We start from the raw sequence: 21,081 nt of genomic DNA on the forward strand, positions 1-21,081 counted from the left end.
TCTTGTCCTTAGCTTTCTCCACCTTTTTCTTTCCCTCTCTCTCTCCTGTAGACCAGTCTGGTTCATTGGGTTCAGGTGTACCCTTAGTCAATTCCATCAGGATTGACTCGGCCCTAATTGGAGGTACTAAACTGCTTTACCTTTGTATCTTCTTCACTGGACTTTACTTATAGCCATTTTCCACCCGTGCAGTGCTGGTGTGCAGGCAGTTACACCTCGTTACCTACATTTCAAGAGATTTGTGCAACATTTTCAGCAGAGGTTTGGTTATTTTTGTGTGAGGAGAATGACAGCAAACAGAAACTGGCCTGCATCTGTGATTTGTTGGCGATTTTTTTTAAGCAACAACAAAATTGCTTGGCTTAAAGATAGAACTCCTGACATCGGTGTCCGTGTTATTTGTGGTGGAAAATTGGACACCAGCACTGCTTCAGTGGAAAATAGTTGTTTTATCATGTCAATCGTATTGCCCTTGACTAAAAATAATGACATTTCATGTGCTTTTCTGGTGCCTTTTTATTTAAAAAAGTGATGAGTTCAAGCGAATCAGGTTGTGGAGAGAGGTTGAACTCCAAGAAAGAGTAAAGTGGTCTACCAGGCAGGAGTCCATTTAAAACTCATTTAAAACTTTGCTGCTCTGCCAGCACGGATTGATTCAAAGTGAAGACTGAAAAGGTTCAATCTATAATTGTGCAGATAGAAAAGGTGAGACTCAGAGAAAAGTCATTTAAAACTGTCCATTAAACCATCCAGTACACAAAGGGCAGCCCATCTAATTAAACCAATGTAGGGATGATTTGCTGATGGGAAAACTTTTTCTGCTCTTATCTTAAAACCTCTGGTCACTTTATAATGTAACATAGTATGAAATTGATTTCAGATGGATTCTGGAATGCCAATTAAATGGAACCTGCTCTCGTATTCCCAAATGTGCTCAACAGAGCAGAAGAGCGTGATGGCTTCAAAAGATTTAAACTGGTGTTTAATGTTCTCTAAAGTGCGATTAGCAAGATAATCAAAACATTTAGAGATGGTACTACGAGGGGAAGAGTTTTCTTCCAATCCATACATCAGCTACAATAACGTCAGAACATTCAACCACATTGAACTCTGAAAGGTGATATCTGATATGCTACAAAATCCTTTTACCTTACAGGTGTCATTGCAGTAGTCATCTTTGTGATTGTGACTGCACTGGCGATAACGGCCAGATTCCTCTACCGGAGGAAGGATACATATCGTAACAAGGAAGTGAAGGGAGTCAACCAGGAGGACAGCCAAGACTTTCCTTTTAACAACCAGGCTGACTCCCAGAATCTCTCCACTGAAAACCCAAAGGAGTATTTCATTTAACTGGAGGCCCGATGACCTGATGCACTGCTGGGCTTTTGGACCCGAAGCTGCAGACAGACGCATCTTGACACGCCTTGGGACTTTGCAGTGCACTCGAGAGCCACTCAGACACTTCTATGACAGAAGTGGCTCTGCAGCATGTGAAAAACAAAGAAGAACAATTTTCACAGTGTTGTCTTTCTGTTGCTTAATGTAAAATGTGAATACACTGATGCAACAGCGTTGGACTTTAAGGGTGTTGATATACTTGTTCAAGCAACTGTAAATATTCAGCAATGTGAAACACTGAATAATGTCTTTGTAACAATCTGGCTAATGTTGAAATGTTGGAAATAATGGAGGTAACAGTATTTTTATTGTGCATGGGCAGGGAGAGTGTGAAGCTGTCTTCTGTTTGGATTTCACCTGGAGAAAGATGGGGATAAACTCCAAACTGCCTGCGAGACATTTGCCTGCATTTCAAATGATCCAACAAAAGCCATCCATGGATATTTTATATTTACCTTTTTCATGTTTCCAGCTATTCTTCCCAGTAACTGGCTGTTTTTAACCCCTTCTCGAGTTTTCATTAACGTTTGTGAGGTCAGTGGTCTAAATATACAGTATATGCGAATTACATCCGTAGAAATTATTCCTCATCACACAAACACATTCCAAAGTTATGAGTTTGATCACTGTTGACGGAAAATGTGTATCCTGACAATAAGAAAGCAATGTTACCACAAAGGTTGTTATTGTCTTAGTGATTCAGGTGATGGTCCGTTGTAGGTTTTTTCACTCGCTGTTCAGCCATTAGGCCCAAAGCTTTGTGTTCAAGCTCACCACTCAAAGCATCATCTTTGGTGTCAGTAGACAGCTGTATTCACAAAAAAGGCCCACTGTGGTACCGGTGTTCTGACAAAACGTCCTACTTTGTCAAGACATCCTACTGTAACGTAAATTATAGTCATGTCTATCAGTCTGTGCTACCTTATCAGAATATGCTATCTTACGTGGTTTATACCTCCATCGTACATAGGACGGTAGGACGTTCTGATGGCCAAATCACACTGCTGTTATTTATTTAGGTAGGACAAGGTTTAAGCTGTACGCCAGTTTACAGAAGTTTAGAAGTACTAAATCAAGACTTGAAATATGACTTTAATTGAGACTCCAATTTGGAGTATTTTTGCACAAAGAAACAAAACGCATGTTAGCTTGAAAAGTTAACAAACTGACAACAGCTTAAGGAAAACAAGTATCCACTGTAATAAAGAAGTAAAATATATAATAATAACCTTTTTTCGCATGCACGAAAGGGTAGGATCAAAGAATAGGCGTGTAGTATTAACACCTAAAATATGGCCGTTTTGAGTTGTGCGCATGCGCAGTAACAACAAGTAGGACAGCTTGATAGGTAGGGTGTTTTGCCAGGACACCGGCTCAAACATCAGGCTCCGTGTGTAATGTAATGGAGCATTGAGCAGCAAAAGAGCCAAATATCTTTTTATGAGACCAAACCAGAACTAAAAAGATTTCCCAACTTGTTACACCGTCGGTACAGGATGTGTACTACAGACGTGCCTGGTCACCAATTTGCAATTATCATTTAAGCAAGAGATAAAAATTGACTAGTTTGCTAGTCTAAAGATTTCTTTAATTACATTGTGACACTGACTATTTGCTATGTTATACATGGCAGTGTGTCTGAGTAGTTTGCTGAGTTTTTCCAACTGTACGATCAGTAGCTTTGATTTTTTCCACTCCAGTATTCACATCTTGGTACAGAATATGGTTCTAATTAATTCTGAGAAATATGAAGGTCCAAAACACAGCCACTCTTTTTATTTTATTATATTTTTTAAATCTTTTGTTCAGCAAAACAGTCATGGTTTGTATGGCTGTCATCTATTGGCTGTCTCGTTTGTTTATTTATAAGGCTGTTCACCGAAAGAGAGAGACAGATAGGGGAGCAGCCGTGTGTCAGGGCTGCAGTCCTGGGATGTGGTTGGTTATATAACCAGAGCTGGAATGACGAACTCTCAATACAGTAGCTAAAGTACAGTAGTACATTTTTCTCTGGGAAAGGCTGTGCACAATGGTATCCAAAATGTGTTGTTTTTTTTTCAAGTCTTAATATTATGACCCTAAAAATACATTCTCTAATTGATATGTAAGTTCATGTCATGTGAACAGTTATCAAAGTCAGATGATTTTTTTTATATAATTTCAGTCTGACACTTTAATTCAGAAATTTTAAAACGGATGTGCTGAGTCAGCTAACCTTCTACGACGGGATGGAAATCAGTTCTTTTGTTCAGTGTAGCTCAAGAAATTCCTCATGAAAAAAAGAAAAATCATTAATAGAAGCCTTACTAACTTCACTGGATACTTCATGATACTATGACTTCATCCCTGTAAATTTTCTGGATTGATTTATACAAACCTTTATATATGTTTGTATCTGTTATAGTAAAGGTGTGACAGATGTAAGCCACAATTAAACTTTCAGCTTATTCTTTAAAGAACATTTTTAGGCTTATAGTTATTTTCACATATATGATCATATACATGGTGTTATTTTGATGGATTCTCATATTAAACACAGCTGCCAAAGATTGAAACCTCTGTCTCTGAGAGACAAAAACTCACAGTTAAGACTTCTGCAAAGAGTCGCTTTGAGTCAGTTTCCTACTCTGGGCTCTGTGTGACAACAAAGATGGGGGGAATCCCTTATATGGTCATCACATACAGTAGTGATGAGCATAGATGCCCTGCTCATCAAATTTTTTGTTTATGAGCAACAGGAATCCAAAAATGTGGGCAGCATGGTGGTGTAGTGGTTAGCACTGTGTCCTCACAAGCTCTGGGTTTGAGTCCCGACTGGGGCTTTTCTGTGTGAGGCTTTTATATTCTTTTCAGGTACTCTGGCTTCCTCCCACAGTCATGAGGTGAGGTCACTATGGCAGCTGAAATAGGCTCTGGGATCTTGAATTGGAGGAGTAGTATAAGATGGATTGAGGAAATCAAAAGAAAGTCGGTTTAAAATAGTTAAAACACCTCATTTCAGACAGGATGTCTTTATAAAGGTAAATTATTTCAAACTGTTAATCATGCAAAGCTTTAGTAGGTCCAAGAATTTTAAAAAAGGAGCTGCAAATTTGTATAATAGGGCCCCTTTAATCATAAAAAGACAGCACTAAGAGGAAACACAAATAAAAACCTTGATCATTGCTAGACTCCTATCACATGTGCAGTTTACTTAAAAAGTCTTTGCATCCTCCTCACTTTGCTGCCTCCACTTAAAAGTTTTCTCCTCCCTGCTGCATACTGCCTGCTGGGAGCTTCCTCACTCAGCTCCCTTAATGTCTTTGAACAGTGAAGCTTTTAACACCGACAGCGACACCGACTCTCTAACAGTGTGTCTGTCTGTCACCTCGCTCCGTACACGCAGAGGCAGTTAATGTGTTTTGGAAATGCTAATCTGCTTTGAGCTGACAGGTGGATTGTGATTCGATATAAAGCAGAGGGAGATGAAAAGAATCAGACAAAGATAATCTGGGAGACACTGCCAAGCATCCATGGCTATAATGAAAACAATTTCTGATATTAACACTTGAAAATGAAGCCAATCCTTCCATGTGTTAATCCAGCTCATGTGGAAAGAGGACTGCTGATAGAAGGATGAGAAACAGAGGGAAGCTCAACAGCAGCTGCTTCCCAAATACACACCACAGTCTCTGTGAGATCCAAAACCTCAGATGAGATTTTAATGAGAGAAGTTGCTCAAACTTTAAACTCACTCTCCTTGTGTATTTTGTCTTAAAATGTACTTTTGTCAACACTAATGACAGACACTGCATTCTCCTGTATTGCAGTCTTCTCACTATGAACTTTATGCTGGAGTCGATAAGTGGTCCCCATGCTGCAGATCATTTCTGCTGCACTCACTTTTAACACTTAGGAGTACAAGTGAGATGTGTTCAGGCCAACAAAGCCTAGTAAAGTGGTTAGACTCCGATAGCCCATCCCAGCAGTGATTGGGGTGTCCTGCACAAATCCTTGAGTCTAGACGCTGACGGTGGAGAAAGAATGACAGATATGCAGTAAGATCTAAAGTCAGAGGAGCGAAGGCTGGTTGGCCAGAAGAGGACCGGCAGAAGATAATTGGACTACACCAGTGATGTCACAATAAGCTTGACAGCGTGGGAAAGTGGAAGTGATGTCAAGCTTAGTTTATCCCCCAACACCTGGAAGGCAGGCAGATGTGTGACTCCTAAGCTTCATTTTAATGCAGATGCAGCTTAAATGACCATTTCCAATCAACTGGTGTGTAAGCTGATAAAAGTAAACCAAATGTTTACACAAGTAAACACACAGCAAAAACCGAACACTTTGGGTTGATGGAACGCATCAAAGACACCATTGTGTTTACCTCCAGTTCGAAAAACTATAGGGAGTGGAGACCACAGGCCTGCACTGAGGCCTGCGTCCTCCTGACACACAGAAGGCCTCCACAGCAGCGACAGCGTCTTAGATCCACGATACCAGTTCCTCACTCGACACACATGTGCTCTCTCACAAATGTTAATGGAATTCTTTTTCCCCTTTTAACTGGAAAACCGTGCTTCCAGGCAGCATGGAGTTTTTCCTTGCCGTCATTTTCCTCTGCGCCACACCTTCACGCGCACCGAGCTGCAGGTGATGCCTCCAGGCCAAGCCTGGAAATTAGACGAGAAACTACAATGCATTCAAAGAAACGTGTCTTTCTGAGTGCTGTAAATTTTATCAGGGTTACACAGGAGATGTATCAATATCACTTTGGAAAGGTTGCCAATCTGTTGCAGAGCCAACACTGGGAGACATACAACAATTCACGCTCACATTCACACCTATGGGCAATTTAGAAACATCAATTAACCTAACTGCACCAATTGCATGTCTTTAAACTCTGGGAGGAAGATGGAGTTTCCGCAGATAACCTACGAAGAACGGGCAGAACATGCAAACTGCACACAGAAAGGAAAATTTAATATTATGAGAATTACATTTTTCTTCAGGTTTTTATTTTTTTTAATTTTTCAAAGTCTAAAAGAAAAATTCACAGAACAAAAGAAGGACTTTGGTTCAACGAAAACAAAATATTGGCCAAAAAGATATCGTATGGTTAACACTTCCTCTGAGTTTAAACTGTTTTTTCTTGCACTATTCTGGACAATAGGTATGATTACTATTATCATTAATTATACCTAAAGTTGCACAAGGTGTTACAATGTTAATTTAAGATTTATTGAATTCGGTGTAACAAGGAAATACATTTATGTGCTGTAGTTCATGGTAAATTGTGGCGTACTGGAGTGTGGCCTCAGGATCACATCTCTGCTTTTTGCAGATAATATGGGTCCTGCAGTGCCCTCCAAGCACTTAGGCAGTTTACAGAGGGTGAAGAGGCTACAATGAGAATGCAAAAAAATTATTTTCACTAGTTTTCCTAGGATGTAGCATGTAAATTAGAATTACAAATTTATTTTGCATGCATTTCCCAAAATTATATTAGGCAATATATGGAATACGGTAAATACAAAGTAAGTCCTGAAAACAAAATCTTATTTTATGTAGTATTGCAGGAGTGTGATATTAGAATTTATTTAACATATATTTAATAAGGTTAATTAAAAATTACATTGTAAAAACAGTCCTTGACGGTTTCCAGAGATTATTTTATTCTTTAGCACTGAATACATTTAAACTGCACTTAATCTTTAACCATTGGCTAGCTTTCAGTAGTTTGAGAATCCCTCTGATGGCTGATTCCTGTTAACATGAGCAATTTTAGAGCCCAGAGTTTAGGGAAATATGTAAAGCTGTGAAGCATCGAGGAGCAGAGCATGCCAAAGTGATTCTCTGTGAGGAGCCATATCTTCTTTCTGCCTGTTTAAAGGTCTCAGACATCTGGAGTTACATGATGATTCTGCTGCCTCAGATCAGTAATCTCTATTTACCATCAGTGGTTGTAATAAGAGACCAGATGTGAAGCTAATAACTGAAATATTTAGCACTAGTTTTGACATCAAAGATATAGTGAAGGAAAATAAAATTCAACAGGTATATAAAAAAAACCTAATTGGAATTTAAATGATAAATATTCTCTCATCTTTAGTGGTGCAGTATATATAATGGCCACATTTTGACACAGGTTGAGTTGTAGTCTGTATCTTGAAAAGGTATCAAAGCAGGACTGGCTCTGCAACAGCAATAGGTCACTGGAAAACAGGTATTGAATGTCAGGTAAATACACTTATTTTCTGAATTCTGAACCTTTAAGGAAAGCTAAACCTAAAATCACAACTGAACAAGATACAGATGCAGAACACAAGAAACCAGGAATGTTGCAAACACAAGGATCTTAAACAAAAGTCAGATAACTTTCTACAAGCGCCAGCTAATATACAAGCCTCTAAATCACCGTGCAAGACTAGGATCCAGTGGGCTGAGTTCTTCTTCTCCTTTTCTTCTTGTAAGTATTATTGGTGGTTGGCAAGTGGGCTGAGTTGACAAGTAGCTGGGGAGTTACCAATGGTGGAAATGGGGGGAAATGAACCTAAACCAGACACCAAAAAGATGTCTGATGAAATGAATAGTAAAGACATTTACTAGACTATAACTGAACATGGCCCGGAGCAGGGTTTGTTTAGGAGCAGGAGTCTGCCACAAGGAAACTGAAAATAATCTTTTTATACTTCACATAAATGTATTCAAACGCTAGAAGGCAACTGTAAGGCTGAGGTGGATTTAGATGATTGTGACAAGTTTCACATGCTGAAATCCACACCTGTGATAATGGCCCAGAAATGCAAGCTGAGGAACAGAACCTCCTTGCTAGGTTGAAAGGGGAGTTGAGACAGCAGGCCAGATAACTCTTCGTAATATTGTTTTAACTATCAAATGTCTTGCAAGTCTTACAGTTACATTTTTCCCCTTTCCATAAGATGAATTTAAATTGTCAGTCATGACTAGACGGAACATCTGGCTACAGCTTAAACATTTTATTAAAAAAAAAAAAAACAACCCCAGACCCTCTTAGTCTGAATATGAACTGAAAATTGTTGTCTAAGTATTATTTATTGTAAAATGATCCATATTCTGACAACAATATAGTACAAATGGAAATCTAAACCCTGCAAGATTAAGGACTCAGATATTACCATTATTTTTCATATTTCTTTCCATCTGCACTCTTTGCATTTTGCTGCTGTCTAGCAGGAGAGATTCCAGGTGTGAGGAGCTGCTAAGACAATGGAATGAGGGGTGCAACATGAGTGTTTTCAGGAACTGCTGAAAATGCATAAGACCTGGAAACAACAGTGAGACAGTTTATAAAAACCATCACCTTCCATGGTCTGGTAGGAAACTGACCTGGCAAAGACAGATCCAGACCGATTGTTTAAAAATTTGGCCACAAAAACCTGGTTAAAAAAAAAAAAAAAAAAAAAAAAAAAAAAGAAGCTGAGAGAAACAGACTTTAATGCCAACTACCAGTTTCCCAATGAAACCTTAGAGATGCTAGATCCTGTTCCTGATCTGCAAAACTGTCCCACAAGGACCCTCCTGAGCTGTAACCCCGATCAGTAAGCTTTACATCAACACAATATGGCTGTCCCAAGTCAGGTGATCTGTATCCACACTAGTACCTTTTTTCCTGATTTTCTCATGGATGAATTAGTCCCGTTTAAATAGTACAGTTTGTTGTTTTTTTTTTCCTCTTCTTGTTTTATTTTAGGTCACTCTGGAATGGTTCCTAGGTTTCATTTCACTTGTCATCTCTTTTCACCTTTCAGCACTCAGCGTTATGTTTGCTTTGCCTTCAGTGCTGTGATTTACAGACACATACGCAGCTATACAAGACACACACACACACACACACACACACACCTTTAGTGAACATTCACACTCAAGTTAATTTAGGAAAAGTGAACGCATTGAGGTTTGCCACACGGAATGTACGAGGGGCAGGTTCCAAGAAAATAGGCTAACACTTGTTAGTGGGTTAAATGACTTACAGGCACATTTTCTTTCTACAGGAAACTTAGTTTGTCCAAAACATTTGCACGCACACTCAACTCCCCACACGTCCCTCTTACTCAGCCTGCTACAACTCAAAACAAAGCAGGTGCAGCCACATTCACAGAAATAGAAACTTCACTGTAGCAACAATGTAACAGATACAGAAGATTTATGATACTTAAATTCATATTTTGAATAGATAAATTATATATTGCTTGTATATATAAATGACCCTCCCTCCTTTCATGCTTTCACTACCTCATTTTGGGATCACTCTAACACTAACAGGTGACTTTAACCTGGTATTTAATCCAGAAATTGACAGGCTGAGTGAGCAGTGAGTCTAGACATTCTTCAAAAGTACTGCTGTATTGTTTGTCTCAGTGATAATTGGTGTTCATATCACTCTACTCTCAGGGATCACACCTATTCAACAGTACACCACTCACATTAGACTACTTTTTAGTTAGCAGCTCCATTATGATTGATATTACAGGCACTCAGATTTATCTTAGTACAATCAGTGTATCACTGCTCCCCAGTGATCAATTCAATTATTTAGTGGAGGTGGTCGGCTGTATTCTCGACTCTCTGTATGCCAAGCAGGTGGTCACATAGGCAACAGTGGGTAGGGTTGTTGCTTGCTGTGCAGTGACCCACCCTTCCTTTTTATTATCACTACAATCCTAATGGCTCATGATACATCACTATACACATAGGGCCATGGGGCATGTGGGTTATCCAGAGGTTGGAGGGTAGGGGTTGGTGAAGTGGCCTCATACACCCCTTTACGGCCTCAATTTTATGTGCACATATGTATTGTAATGTAATGTAATGTCCCCCTGTGTCACTATCAGGTGTACTCCGAGAAATTTTGCACTGCTGACGATCTCGACGGCAGAACAGTTGATATGGAGTAAATTAGGGTGGCAGAGTTCTTCCTGAAGTTAATCATTTTCATCGCCTTAAGGATGTGAACAATGGGTCAAGCACACAGCCCTGGGCAGGTGGCAATGTTGTTGAGACAGGACATAGTTGGTTTCTTGGACACTGGGATGATCCTGAGGCAAACACGAGCCATTGTGCTCAGGGATGTTTTGAAAATGTCAAAACATGTGCCAGTTAACATCTGAGCACCTGGCCAGGCATATTGTCTGGTCTAGCTGTTTTCTTAAGCTAACTTCAAAATGTTCTTAATATCACCGCTGTCAGTTGCAGAAGCTGGTTAGCACATCTTCTAATGAGGCATCACTGCTGCAGTCTTGGAGTACTGGTTTGTACTCTGTAATACATTGCATTTCTTGCCACATGTGCTTTAGGTTTCAGTCTGTGGAGTTTCTTTGCACACTTAGTCCTTTTGATGGCCTGGGACAGTTTAGTTCTTTGTGTTCAGACAGAAAGAAAGAGGATCCAATGATGATCCACTTAGCTGATTTTTACAGAGTCTTCTCAGAGCAAACTATAGCCACGCATGAAAGCTGTAAGAGCCACTTAAACTCCATAAAAAGATAGTATGCGGAGCTCTAGTTAGTTATTTGGTTAAATGTTTCCCCCTAGAAACTTCAGGACCATTACCTTAGAGGAGGCTGTCTCATTAAACAGTAGTCAGAAGTAGTAGAGCCCCTAGTGTTTTGTCATAATGCTCTGCTGGAGGAAAAGGAGCTCCTCTCTACAGTTAATTATCCAGCCCACCTACAGTTTATAATCTGAGACTCTGTGTGAAAGTTCCTCACTCTGGAGTTTGAATTCAATCAGGTGAGCAATTAGATGGCAGAGTTTGTCCTTCTCATTATCAGCCCACCCAGAGCATGAAGCAGCATCACTCTGATTTCTCATACCCAACAAATAAGGGAAACTTTATTTCATTCAAACACCTCCTTGTTAGCATCTGTAAAATTTGGACCCTCGTGTGAATAGCTCTATATCATTTAGACAATTTAGTGTATGTGCATTTAAATGAGTACTTTATTTCCTGGGTCCTAGTCGAAAAAAGCAGCTTTGGGATACCCAGTTTCAATGTTTATATTCTACTGAGTGGACATATCAGTTGTTAGTTCCAGGCAGGCTCAGAAGGCTGATTGTTGTATTCTGTGGTACTCAGATCCCCAGATTATTTGTTACATTTCACCCCTGGAAATTTTACATTCACTTCACACAACCATTAGAGGTCCAATGGTAAGCCATAGGTAGCATGTTTATTATAATAAAAGAATGACAGTTTACAAAGTGAGGTGTAAGACATAATTTGATACTAGTACCTACCCAAAAAAAAAAAAGAAATAAAATTCTGGCAAGCGGCAGGAGTGGGTCAAACAGGAAGGATTGAGAGTGATTCATAGAAATGGGCGCCATTTATTTGAAGCATTCTCTGGCCACGCCCTCCCCGGATATCAGCAGGGAGGGCGTGGCCTCAAGTCTGTGTCCCAATTGTTAGAAACCCTGATAGAATGAGTATTTTATGATTTCAGGCGTCTTTCTGTTACTTTCCTAATTGGCAGAAAGCTCACTTTGAACTTTGAGGGATGTTTTGAAAGCAAAGCTTTTTTTCTTCCTGTTTGTCAATTAGCTAGCTAGTTAATCATCTATACTAACTCAGTGCTCTGAATGTATTTGCACTTGTCTGTTAAAAATTTCATCGCAAGAGCAAAACAAAGCTAGCATGTGACCATCTGGCCAAATAGCTAGTGTTATTACTGATTTGATTTTTTTTCCTTTTTCTTTTTTTAAAAACATGTTGCTCATGTATTTAAGCTCTGGACAAATTTTCATTGAACAATCCCTTTCAACGTGTGAGAGATATTTGTCCATCCCTGTCATGGATCCCCCAGTCTCAAACTTTCAATAGTATCAAAGAGGCTATTTATAGTTTAAAGTAAATATGTGTGCTGACAGGCTGTAGAGAATTAACAGTATTAGCGTTCACCCTAGCTTCCCACTTAATGATCAGCCATGGAGCCAGCTCTCCCAGTTCCCATGGGCCATAATTTTTAACCCCATCACACCTGTAAAATACCTTGTTCGTAATCTACGTTTCAAACATTAAAATGAGGGCTTGTTGCTTTTACTATTCTTTTTTTTTTTTTTTTTTTTTTTTGCCCGCTGAGTCACATCATTTGCATTAGTGACATTTGTCTCCCTTTAAATGATCCACTGTGAATCACTTTCTCTTACCTGGAGACAAGACGACCCCCCCCCCCAAAAAAAAACCCCAAACGAAAACACAACAACATCTGATGCTCCAACAACTTAGAATACACAATGAAGACTGTTTTAAGAGTGTTTAAAAACACTTTTTTTTTTTTTTTTAGACACGAAGTGTTGGGACCAATGTCAGAAGGTGTTGGATGTTTACACCTACATCCTGACATCCTAATTTGTTGTTACCTCACTATGAGAAGGCCATTCACAGCTTAGCAGGCTCCCTCCCATTCCCTCTGCTTTTCCATCAGCAATTTACGCTTTCTGGCAGCATCCCATTTACAAATTTTTAGTTGTTCTTAATCACTTCCAATAAGCTGGATACTGATCTTGACACCTCACCTATTTGGTTGAAGTGATAGAATTCACATGCCAGTTCATGAGTGTTACAGCACCAATTTGTTGGCAGCCAAGACATCGTTAAGAAGCTCTTCAAGTTTGGAGACTTCAGTAATCCTTTCAGAACAAGTAACATTTTGAATTATAAAATTCAGTCATCTTAAAATTTTATAAGAGCAACCATACTGGCCATCAGAAATTGAATGGGGGGGGGCGGAGTGCGCTGTGGGTGATGTAAGCTGCTCATTACTGTGAATGCCTTTTCACCTGTCAAACAGTTTTGCCACAAACTGACATTTGCAATTTTCCCCTGTTTGGTAACCCCTCGGGGAATATTCTCTGCTAAAGTGAGGGTGATTTTATTTCTTGAGGAATCATTAGTGACATTCAGGGCTTGTAGTGTGAGGAGACAACTGCCTCTAAGAAATATCACAACATATCCCAGAATTCGTTCACCAAGTTTAAGGCAAGTGGGGGAAAAAGTCTCAATATAATGAATTAAAAAAAAAAAAAATAGCGACAGGTAAAATATATTAGTGTTTGCTGGATGAACATGAATAATGTATTTGCAAACCGAACCATTTAAACTGAGGGCTCCCCTCCCTGCTCATTTGTGTGCTCACATAGGAAGCCGCATAGGTAAGAATGAGCTGACGGCTACAGTTTAATTTCCCCACTGGGAACTGTTGAAATTAGTTTTTAGAAAACACACCCATATCTGCAGGATAGTATTGCATGCATTAAAATGTTGAGCTAAGTGAATGACATGTCAGATCAGGTGTCTTGCATTCCCCCCCCCCAAAAAAGAAAAAGATTTTAGCATAGATTCTTTGTGCAATGTTTCCATGGTAAACAAGTGCAGAAGCAATAAGCAGCAGGGTGGAGGCTTTTGAAGAGTATTTACAATGCAATGGACTGACAGACTATTGGAGTACTAGGTTACCGGAAAATAAAAGCTTTGTTAGCCATAATGGTTTTGATAATTACTTTGCATCATTATCACTGATATTTGGATTTGCACACCCCTGCAGACATGTGATACAATTAGATGAGGTCAGCAGTTGTAAAACAGTGCACACACTTTGTATGCCCCTCTTTGCATTATTTACTTAAAATAAAATGTTCACTGCCTGTATCTGTTGTGCTTTAATAGCAAATGTTTGATACGTTCACAGAAACAACTTGTTGCACAAGCCTTTTTGTGTACAGGCAGCTAAACAGTCTGAACACGGTGATTTGTCACAACCTACTCATTACATGAGTTTGCCAACCCGCACTAAAGCTTCAACTAACTTTGGAAAGGCACATAAATGACACACTTTGTAGACCAGAACACCAACTACAGGTGTGGGTTCCAATTAGCAATCAATAAATGAGGCACCGCTTGTTCCTTCCATATATGGCTAATACAGATACAGATTGTAGCTACAATGCTTTTTAAAGCATTTTTTGCAGTTTGCAGTGATTTAACACAGTGCTGACCTTTACCCATGTCTGACTGGTCAGATTCTACCATTGCCCCCTCTTTCATTTGGCTGCGGGTTTGGTGAAACCCTGATTTACCAAGTAACCACATTTAACTAGCTTCATGTGACCACTAACTGCCATGTTAGAGTAACTGAATTTAAAAAACCAAAATATCTCAGTCTCCAGCATTACAAAAACGCACATCAAATGCAGATACAGTTATCATTAAAGGATCCTGGGAATAAGTAAACATGTGACTCAGTCTTTTGCTTTTGGTTAATGGCTAATGTTTGAGTATCAATACTTTATTTTCTTTGGAAGCTGATTTTTGTGTTTAAAACAACTATTAAAACACTTTTTTATCCTTAAATATTACTGCATGCACAATTTGTTGCTCGATCAGCCGGTGTGCTGCTGACGGTGTATGGCCAGACCCTTACATGCTCCACTGAATGTTACTTGTAAGTTTGCTCTCTTCACTGTGCTTTTTGCGTCACCCAACATATGGCCAAATGTGTTTGCTCTGTCAAGCAATGAAGTAGTTTAGACTGCAACACCACTGGCACTTCTGTTTTTCCACTTCTTTTTTCCCCATCTGCTCCACCTTTGCCAGTAGTTTGTTTTCAGGTGATAATTTGCTCATTTCCCGGGAACCTTACATCAAGTTTGCTGTTTGTTGGTATATTTCTGTTCCAAATCCCAGACCTTCTCATTAGTCTGCAGCCCCAATATCAAAACATGGATCAACACATGGTTTTGTACCTCTTATTTATATAGTTCTGTTTTTCTATTGTATAACAGTCTTTGATTCATCAGAATCAAGAAGGCAGCATAAGAAATAGAGAACCATTTCCTGATTACTGGTGTTTTTAGTGCAGCTATTAATCATGACTTTAAATGTTCAAGCAATTGGTTTCGCATTCAGCTGTTAGGTCATCGCTGCCTCTTCCCAGAAAACCACTGACTTACAGCTTGTTACCGTGTCCACTCAGTGACCACCCACAGCTGTCTGCCTGGCCCCAGGAGCTCAAATAATTTGTCACTCAGTATTCAAATAAACATCACTTCACTTCATGGTCAAGGGGGACAGGAGTCCATCCCAGGTATAAACCCTGAACCAGTCTAAAACATGTTCCTTAATCTATCGTTGGATACAACCTTGTTCCCAAATTACTTCCACTGAGACTTAATGAACTTTAAATTGGAGGCAGTGATAACTGGTAAATGAATGTTTTCACTCCTAAAGTAAATGTGTTTTTCTGTGTGAAATGCATATCGATAGATGCTGCAGCCTGCAGTCCATCATTGTGCAGGCCATTATCAAAGTTACAAGTATAATTCTGACACAAGTAGCACACACGATCAAATGAAGTGGCAAAGAATGACATTTTAGCTTGAGGCCTCCACTCCAAATTGCATGGTGAGGCCACGGTGACATCAGTTGCCAGGCTCTATATTGATGGTCTCACTATCACTTCAGTTTGAACAGCTCTCCTCTCTCCCCTTAAAGTGATTTATTGAGATTTGATGCTTTTAGCCACAAACTAAATACAGATTACATGTCATTTCTAATATCGTCAGTCTTGATCACAGGTTTTTGAGTTTTGTGTTGTAGTTTTGAATATTCTTAGCAATTTTTTTTACTAGTTATAGAAAATCTAATTAATAGAATTACCATAGATAAAAATGGTGAAAACCTCAGTTGATCTGTAGGCTGTTTTTTTTCACAAACATATGCTCAACAAGCTCTGTACACCACTTAATGGCCTATAAAGCTCACAAGGAGTTGCTGTGCAAGATGCAATTTTAGACCAACCATAAATTTCATGAGCATCAAAACTAGCCCTTTTAATCACACACTAGCATGACCTCCATTATTCATAGTTATCAAAAATGAGAGTGTGTGTGTGCGTGCGTGTGTGTAAAAACCACACAGTATATAAGTGAATTAAAAATGGTGTAAGGCAGACCATGTTACTACAGCTTGTCCAGGTGCCACTCAGCAGCAGCTTCCACTTTCTCAACCAATCCTGTATTCTCATCGTTGACTTTAAGCCTGACATTCTCTGCAGTGAGCCTCTGAACCTCGTTTAGTTGAGCTTTTTGTCCCCTTAGTTGACATGTTTTCAGCAACCTTGCGGCTAACAAAATCTCTGTTGCTGTCAATCTCCTTCACCTGGTCTTGCAATTGAGCCAATTCACAAAGTAGAGCAGCATTTCTGAGTGACGGGGATTCAGGGCTTTCATTTTGCCCAACTCTCTTGCCATGCTCCCACGCGGTACTCTGCCTCAAGATGTGGTTGGCACGCTGCTCATTTGCATGGCTCCTGCGGGCACGTTGGCATTGGGTTTTATAATTTTCTCCTCTTTCTCAGCATACAGGCCCAACCATGTGGTAGCGTTGTTATCTCAGCCTTATGTCCGCAGAGAAGTGCATGAAATATTGAACTGCTGGATCCCAAGCATCTCCCCATACCATCAGTGTTCCTGTGGCACCCTCATGAGCCAGCTGTTATCTTCAGAACAATCAGAGTTGTGCTGACTGGGCATTATGGGTCTGGGATAAACAGGGGCTTGTGGTCCGGGATGGCCTGATTCTGGAGTGGGATCCACGATTATACTGTCATGGTGAACTCATTTGTAACGTCCCCTAGATATAGAACACTACCCTGACCCTAATCTAGATTGCTTAATAATTTGAGATGGCCATATGCAGTAAATGCAGCTATGAACGCACTCTGTCAGTGATCAAGCTGCTCTCATTCAGAGGTGCTCTGCATACCACATCCAAATCTGATAAGGATAAATATTTGACTTCATATTTCTCAGAAAACATTAACTTGCAAATTTCATCAGGCTCACAGACTAGTTTGCTTTGTGTTTATTTCTCTGATCAAACTTCCCCAAAAAACTATTTAAACAAAGCTTGGCAACTTTGTAATTTAATCTTTTGAGGGTCTAATCAAATCACTTGTTAGTCTTGTAGTCTCTGATATGTAACGGGTAGCCTGAGGCCTGTTGGTTGTCTTTCAAGAATATGCGCATGTATAAAGCAAATCCTAATTCAATTAATTTATATAGCACATTTTAAAAACAAACAAAAACAAACAAATATGATGTCATTCAGTCAAAGAACCACATGACCTCAGCCATCTTGAGCCCTTTTTCTTGAGCCAAATCAAATTTCCTTCCCTTCCTGGAAATTAAGATGAAGCATGCTCTATAAAGAGTAAACGCTAATATTCCTGCTTTGGTTCTTTATGGTAACATCAGAAAATAAAGCTCTGTAGCCCACTCCCCTGATGAAGCCAAAGTAAGAGCAGCTACTGTTAACATACAAATAAGACAACATAATTAACAGTGCAGCAGTGTCCCTAAGCTGGGATATCCTCCCATCAAACAACGCGCCACATGACTTTGCATTATGTGCTTAAAAAAAAAACAATCCCTACTATGTCACTGGTATGTGAAGAGGCTGGTTCACGATCGTTAGACAAAGTGTCTTTCCTACTGGAGGGGAGGGGGTCTACACCCTGTTTTGGTTTCCCAATATCAACTCATTTAAAACACATGTCAATATAAAGTTTCACACTGTCCAGACTGCAGCGTACACAATAAAGATAACAGCTATTACAGATATTAAAAATTGATATTCAAACATGAAAAATGCTTATGCTCCCGTGGATGGAGGTAGGCCTGCCCTGAAAACATACCATACTTTATCCTCCTTATTTAATCTACTGCAGACTAATTTTTCAGCAGGGCTGTGCAGTGATTGTTACAAACAGGCAAGTGCAGGCAGTCCCTCCAAGAAGAAATGGATCAGATTAAAACACAGTTGTGTTTTTTATGGGAAAACAAGCCTACATCTTTTTTTTATTATTAAAACAAAGCTTATGTGTAAGTTCAGTAACCAAGATCTCTAATCACTCATCTGGCTGCATTTAAGTGTTAGTCTGCTTTTCTGTTCTCTACACACACGTGTGTTCAGTCTTCATTTCAGTCTGCAAATGTTATGTTGTCAAAGGAGCTCTGAAGCAGGCATGTGATATATTTATTTATTATTAACAGACAAACTCAGAAACCTCATATCTGAACAATGAGGAAACCGTCCTTAGATTAATTTATTGTCAGGGCCCTGGGTGTTTAGGTTTTAGAATGTGTTTTCGGTTTAGAGGATATTCTCAGTTCAATTAGATTCTTGGGATTTTCTGGCGTTGATTGTTTGGTGTTGTCTGCTCCTGGTCCCTCGTTTCCCTGTGTACAGGTTGTACATGTTGGTGTGTGTGTGTGTGTGTGTGGGCGGGGAGGCTGCTACACCAGGCCTGGAGATTTTCCCACCTTGGAGCCAGCCACACCTGGAGTAATCACAGTCACCTGATGCTGATCAGCCTCATCAAGTGAGCCTCATCAAACAAGCACTACTTAAGAGAGTAGCTGAGCGGTTGTTGGTGTGAGAACATTGTATGATGAACACACTCGGTTCCCCTGCTCCTGAAGTGAAAGGGTTTCTGTCGGCCGATTGTCTTAGGAATGTACTTACTGTAGTGTCTCTTGTTTCCAGGAGTATTGTGGAAACATGTGGAGAGAGCTGGGCAGAAATGTACATAGACACCAAAGAGGGAACTATGGGTTATTGAAAGGCACTCAAGGTGAAATCTTGATTTTTTTTTTTTTTTTTCCCCCTCTTCTCTCCAGCTGTGTCTCTTCTTTAATTTTTCTTCAATTGGTGAACTTTTGTTTTATACCCAAGGATTTCTTCAGAAGTTTGTGTCTGCATTTATCTTTTTGTTCTGCTATCTTTTTCATCTGCTATCTTTTTCATCTGGCCACTTTTTTTCTTTTTTCTGTTCGTTCTCTTGTTGTCATGATCCTGGGCCATGTTGGCCCAGCATCTTTATTTAGGCCTTGTGACTTTTACCCCCTCGTCTCCCCTCCGTGGGTCAGTCATAAACTGACTGACCCACTCCGTCTTTAGATCTTCCCGTAGCTAAACAAATGAATCAATGTGTCTTGGCATATATTTAAGTTGAATACTAATATATTACTCATTATTGTCAACACATGACTAAAGACTAAAGACTCCAGCTGAGCAAGTACTACTGGGGATGAATGGAAAAAAAAAAAAAAATCATTTTAAAAAAGTCCAGACTAAAGAAAGATGTGTGAGCAAAACATCACACTGTGACAAAACCGCAGCTAGTTTGCTTGGTGGGTGTGTGTGCATGTATTGACCCAGTGCAGCTTGGGATCTTTGCCAAACCTCTAACAGACAATTACCCGTGTGTGTGTGTGTGTGTGTGTGTGTGTGTGTGTGTGTGTGTGTGTGTGTGTGTGTGTCTCGTCAGTATGCGTCACGCCTGCCCTGTCTCGTTACGATTATCTGTGTCAGCTGTGTTCCCCGTGTGCTCCCACTTCCCTCGTTGACCCTCTGTGTATTTATGTCCGCGTCTCCCTCATGACCGTATGCCCCTGCATGTGTTTCCTCGCGAGTAAGTTCCTTTAGAACGTCCCAGTTTGGTTTCATATTTTGTATCGCCTTTATCTTCTGTCAGCAATAAAGCTGTATTTTGAGTTCAGTCCTGTTTTCCCATGAGTTTGCGTTTGGGTCCTCATCCTGCCTGCACACAGCCTAATCATGACACTTGTCCTTTCATTCAGTGATGTTACAATGTAACGATAGCACCTACAGCAGAAATGCAAAAATCTCTCAGGTAGTTTAAACTTAGGTAAGTTGCTGATCTCAAACGTTGCTGTGTGTTAAACTGTAAACGCATAAAGGCTTCATGCTCCATTAACCATCCGCTGTTTCGAATGCTGGATATCCTTTGAGGGCTCTTGGAATTTTGTAATTTGAAAGATTTTTGTTTTTGTTTGACAATAAGCACTGATGAAATGATTCAAAGACAGTGGCTGCCTGTTACATCCCACCCGAAGGGGTCTAGGCATGCGAGTGAGGGGACCAGTAACAAATGAGTCCAGAACAGAATGAAAGGAAAACAGACCAGTGTTTTTAGTAAATAAAATAGTCTTTATTATAGATCATCTTAACATAAAGAGCCAGCAACGCCGTTTTACCAATAACACTCAGAAAAAGAGAAAAAAGGTTGCAACAACAAAGAACACAACAACCAAACAAAAACTCCACACCATGAGGAGGCACTTCCAGGGGCCCACAAACTCACCCTGTCACTAACAGCAGCTGGCTTTACTGCTGCCAAGGCCCACAAGCCCACACTACTCACGTAAAGCAGCGATGCTAACTCCACACTTCAAGCAGGCTAACCACACACAAGGCAGAGACACCAGAGAACACCCCACACCCTGCTCACAGCTCATCCCCAGCTTATATGACCTCAGAGAGGTGATTGCTGACTGGGCCCAGGTGGTAAGTGAGTCCAATGAGCAGCAGCTGTGTCCTGGGGGGAGAGAGAGAGCAAGAGAGAGACAGAGGGGTGGAGCAAAAGAGGAGGAGGCGGAGAGAAACACCACGCCCACACAAGGGCAGTATCAGGAGGCCCAGCTAGGGCCGTAACACTGCCATACTTCAGTTTTCTGATCTGCATGTTTGCACTGCTTTGCCAGTTTAAAAAAACAAATCACACTAGGTACCCATATTTGCCAAATGGAATCAAAAGTGGAAACGTGTGCTTTCTAAATGCTACAGAGCTAAATACCTCA

General features: G+C 40.1%; 1 protein-coding gene across 3 annotated transcripts in view; it reads left to right on the forward strand.

Moving 5' to 3' along the window:
* Positions 1-3,837, forward strand: part of LOC146553161 (contactin-associated protein-like 4) — a 137,909-nt gene extending 134,072 nt beyond the window's left edge. For 2 of the 3 annotated variants that reach the window (XM_085253519.1, XM_085253520.1), the window contains exons 23-24: positions 52-123; positions 1,157-3,837. In XM_085253519.1, the coding sequence (XP_085109645.1) occupies positions 52-123; positions 1,157-1,353 (269 nt within the window). In that variant the 3' untranslated portion in view covers positions 1,354-3,837. The remainder of the gene's footprint in view (positions 1-51; positions 124-1,156) is intronic. The other variant, XM_085253521.1, reaches the window with a different exon arrangement.
* The last annotated feature ends 17,244 nt before the right edge of the window (positions 3,838-21,081 follow it).

Source organism: Mchenga conophoros, linkage group LG18 (assembly GCF_057382185.1).
Source record: "Mchenga conophoros isolate Kocher_MC1m ecotype Shallow Benthic linkage group LG18, M_conophoros_male_GT1.1, whole genome shotgun sequence".
NCBI lineage: Eukaryota > Metazoa > Chordata > Actinopteri > Cichliformes > Cichlidae > Mchenga > Mchenga conophoros.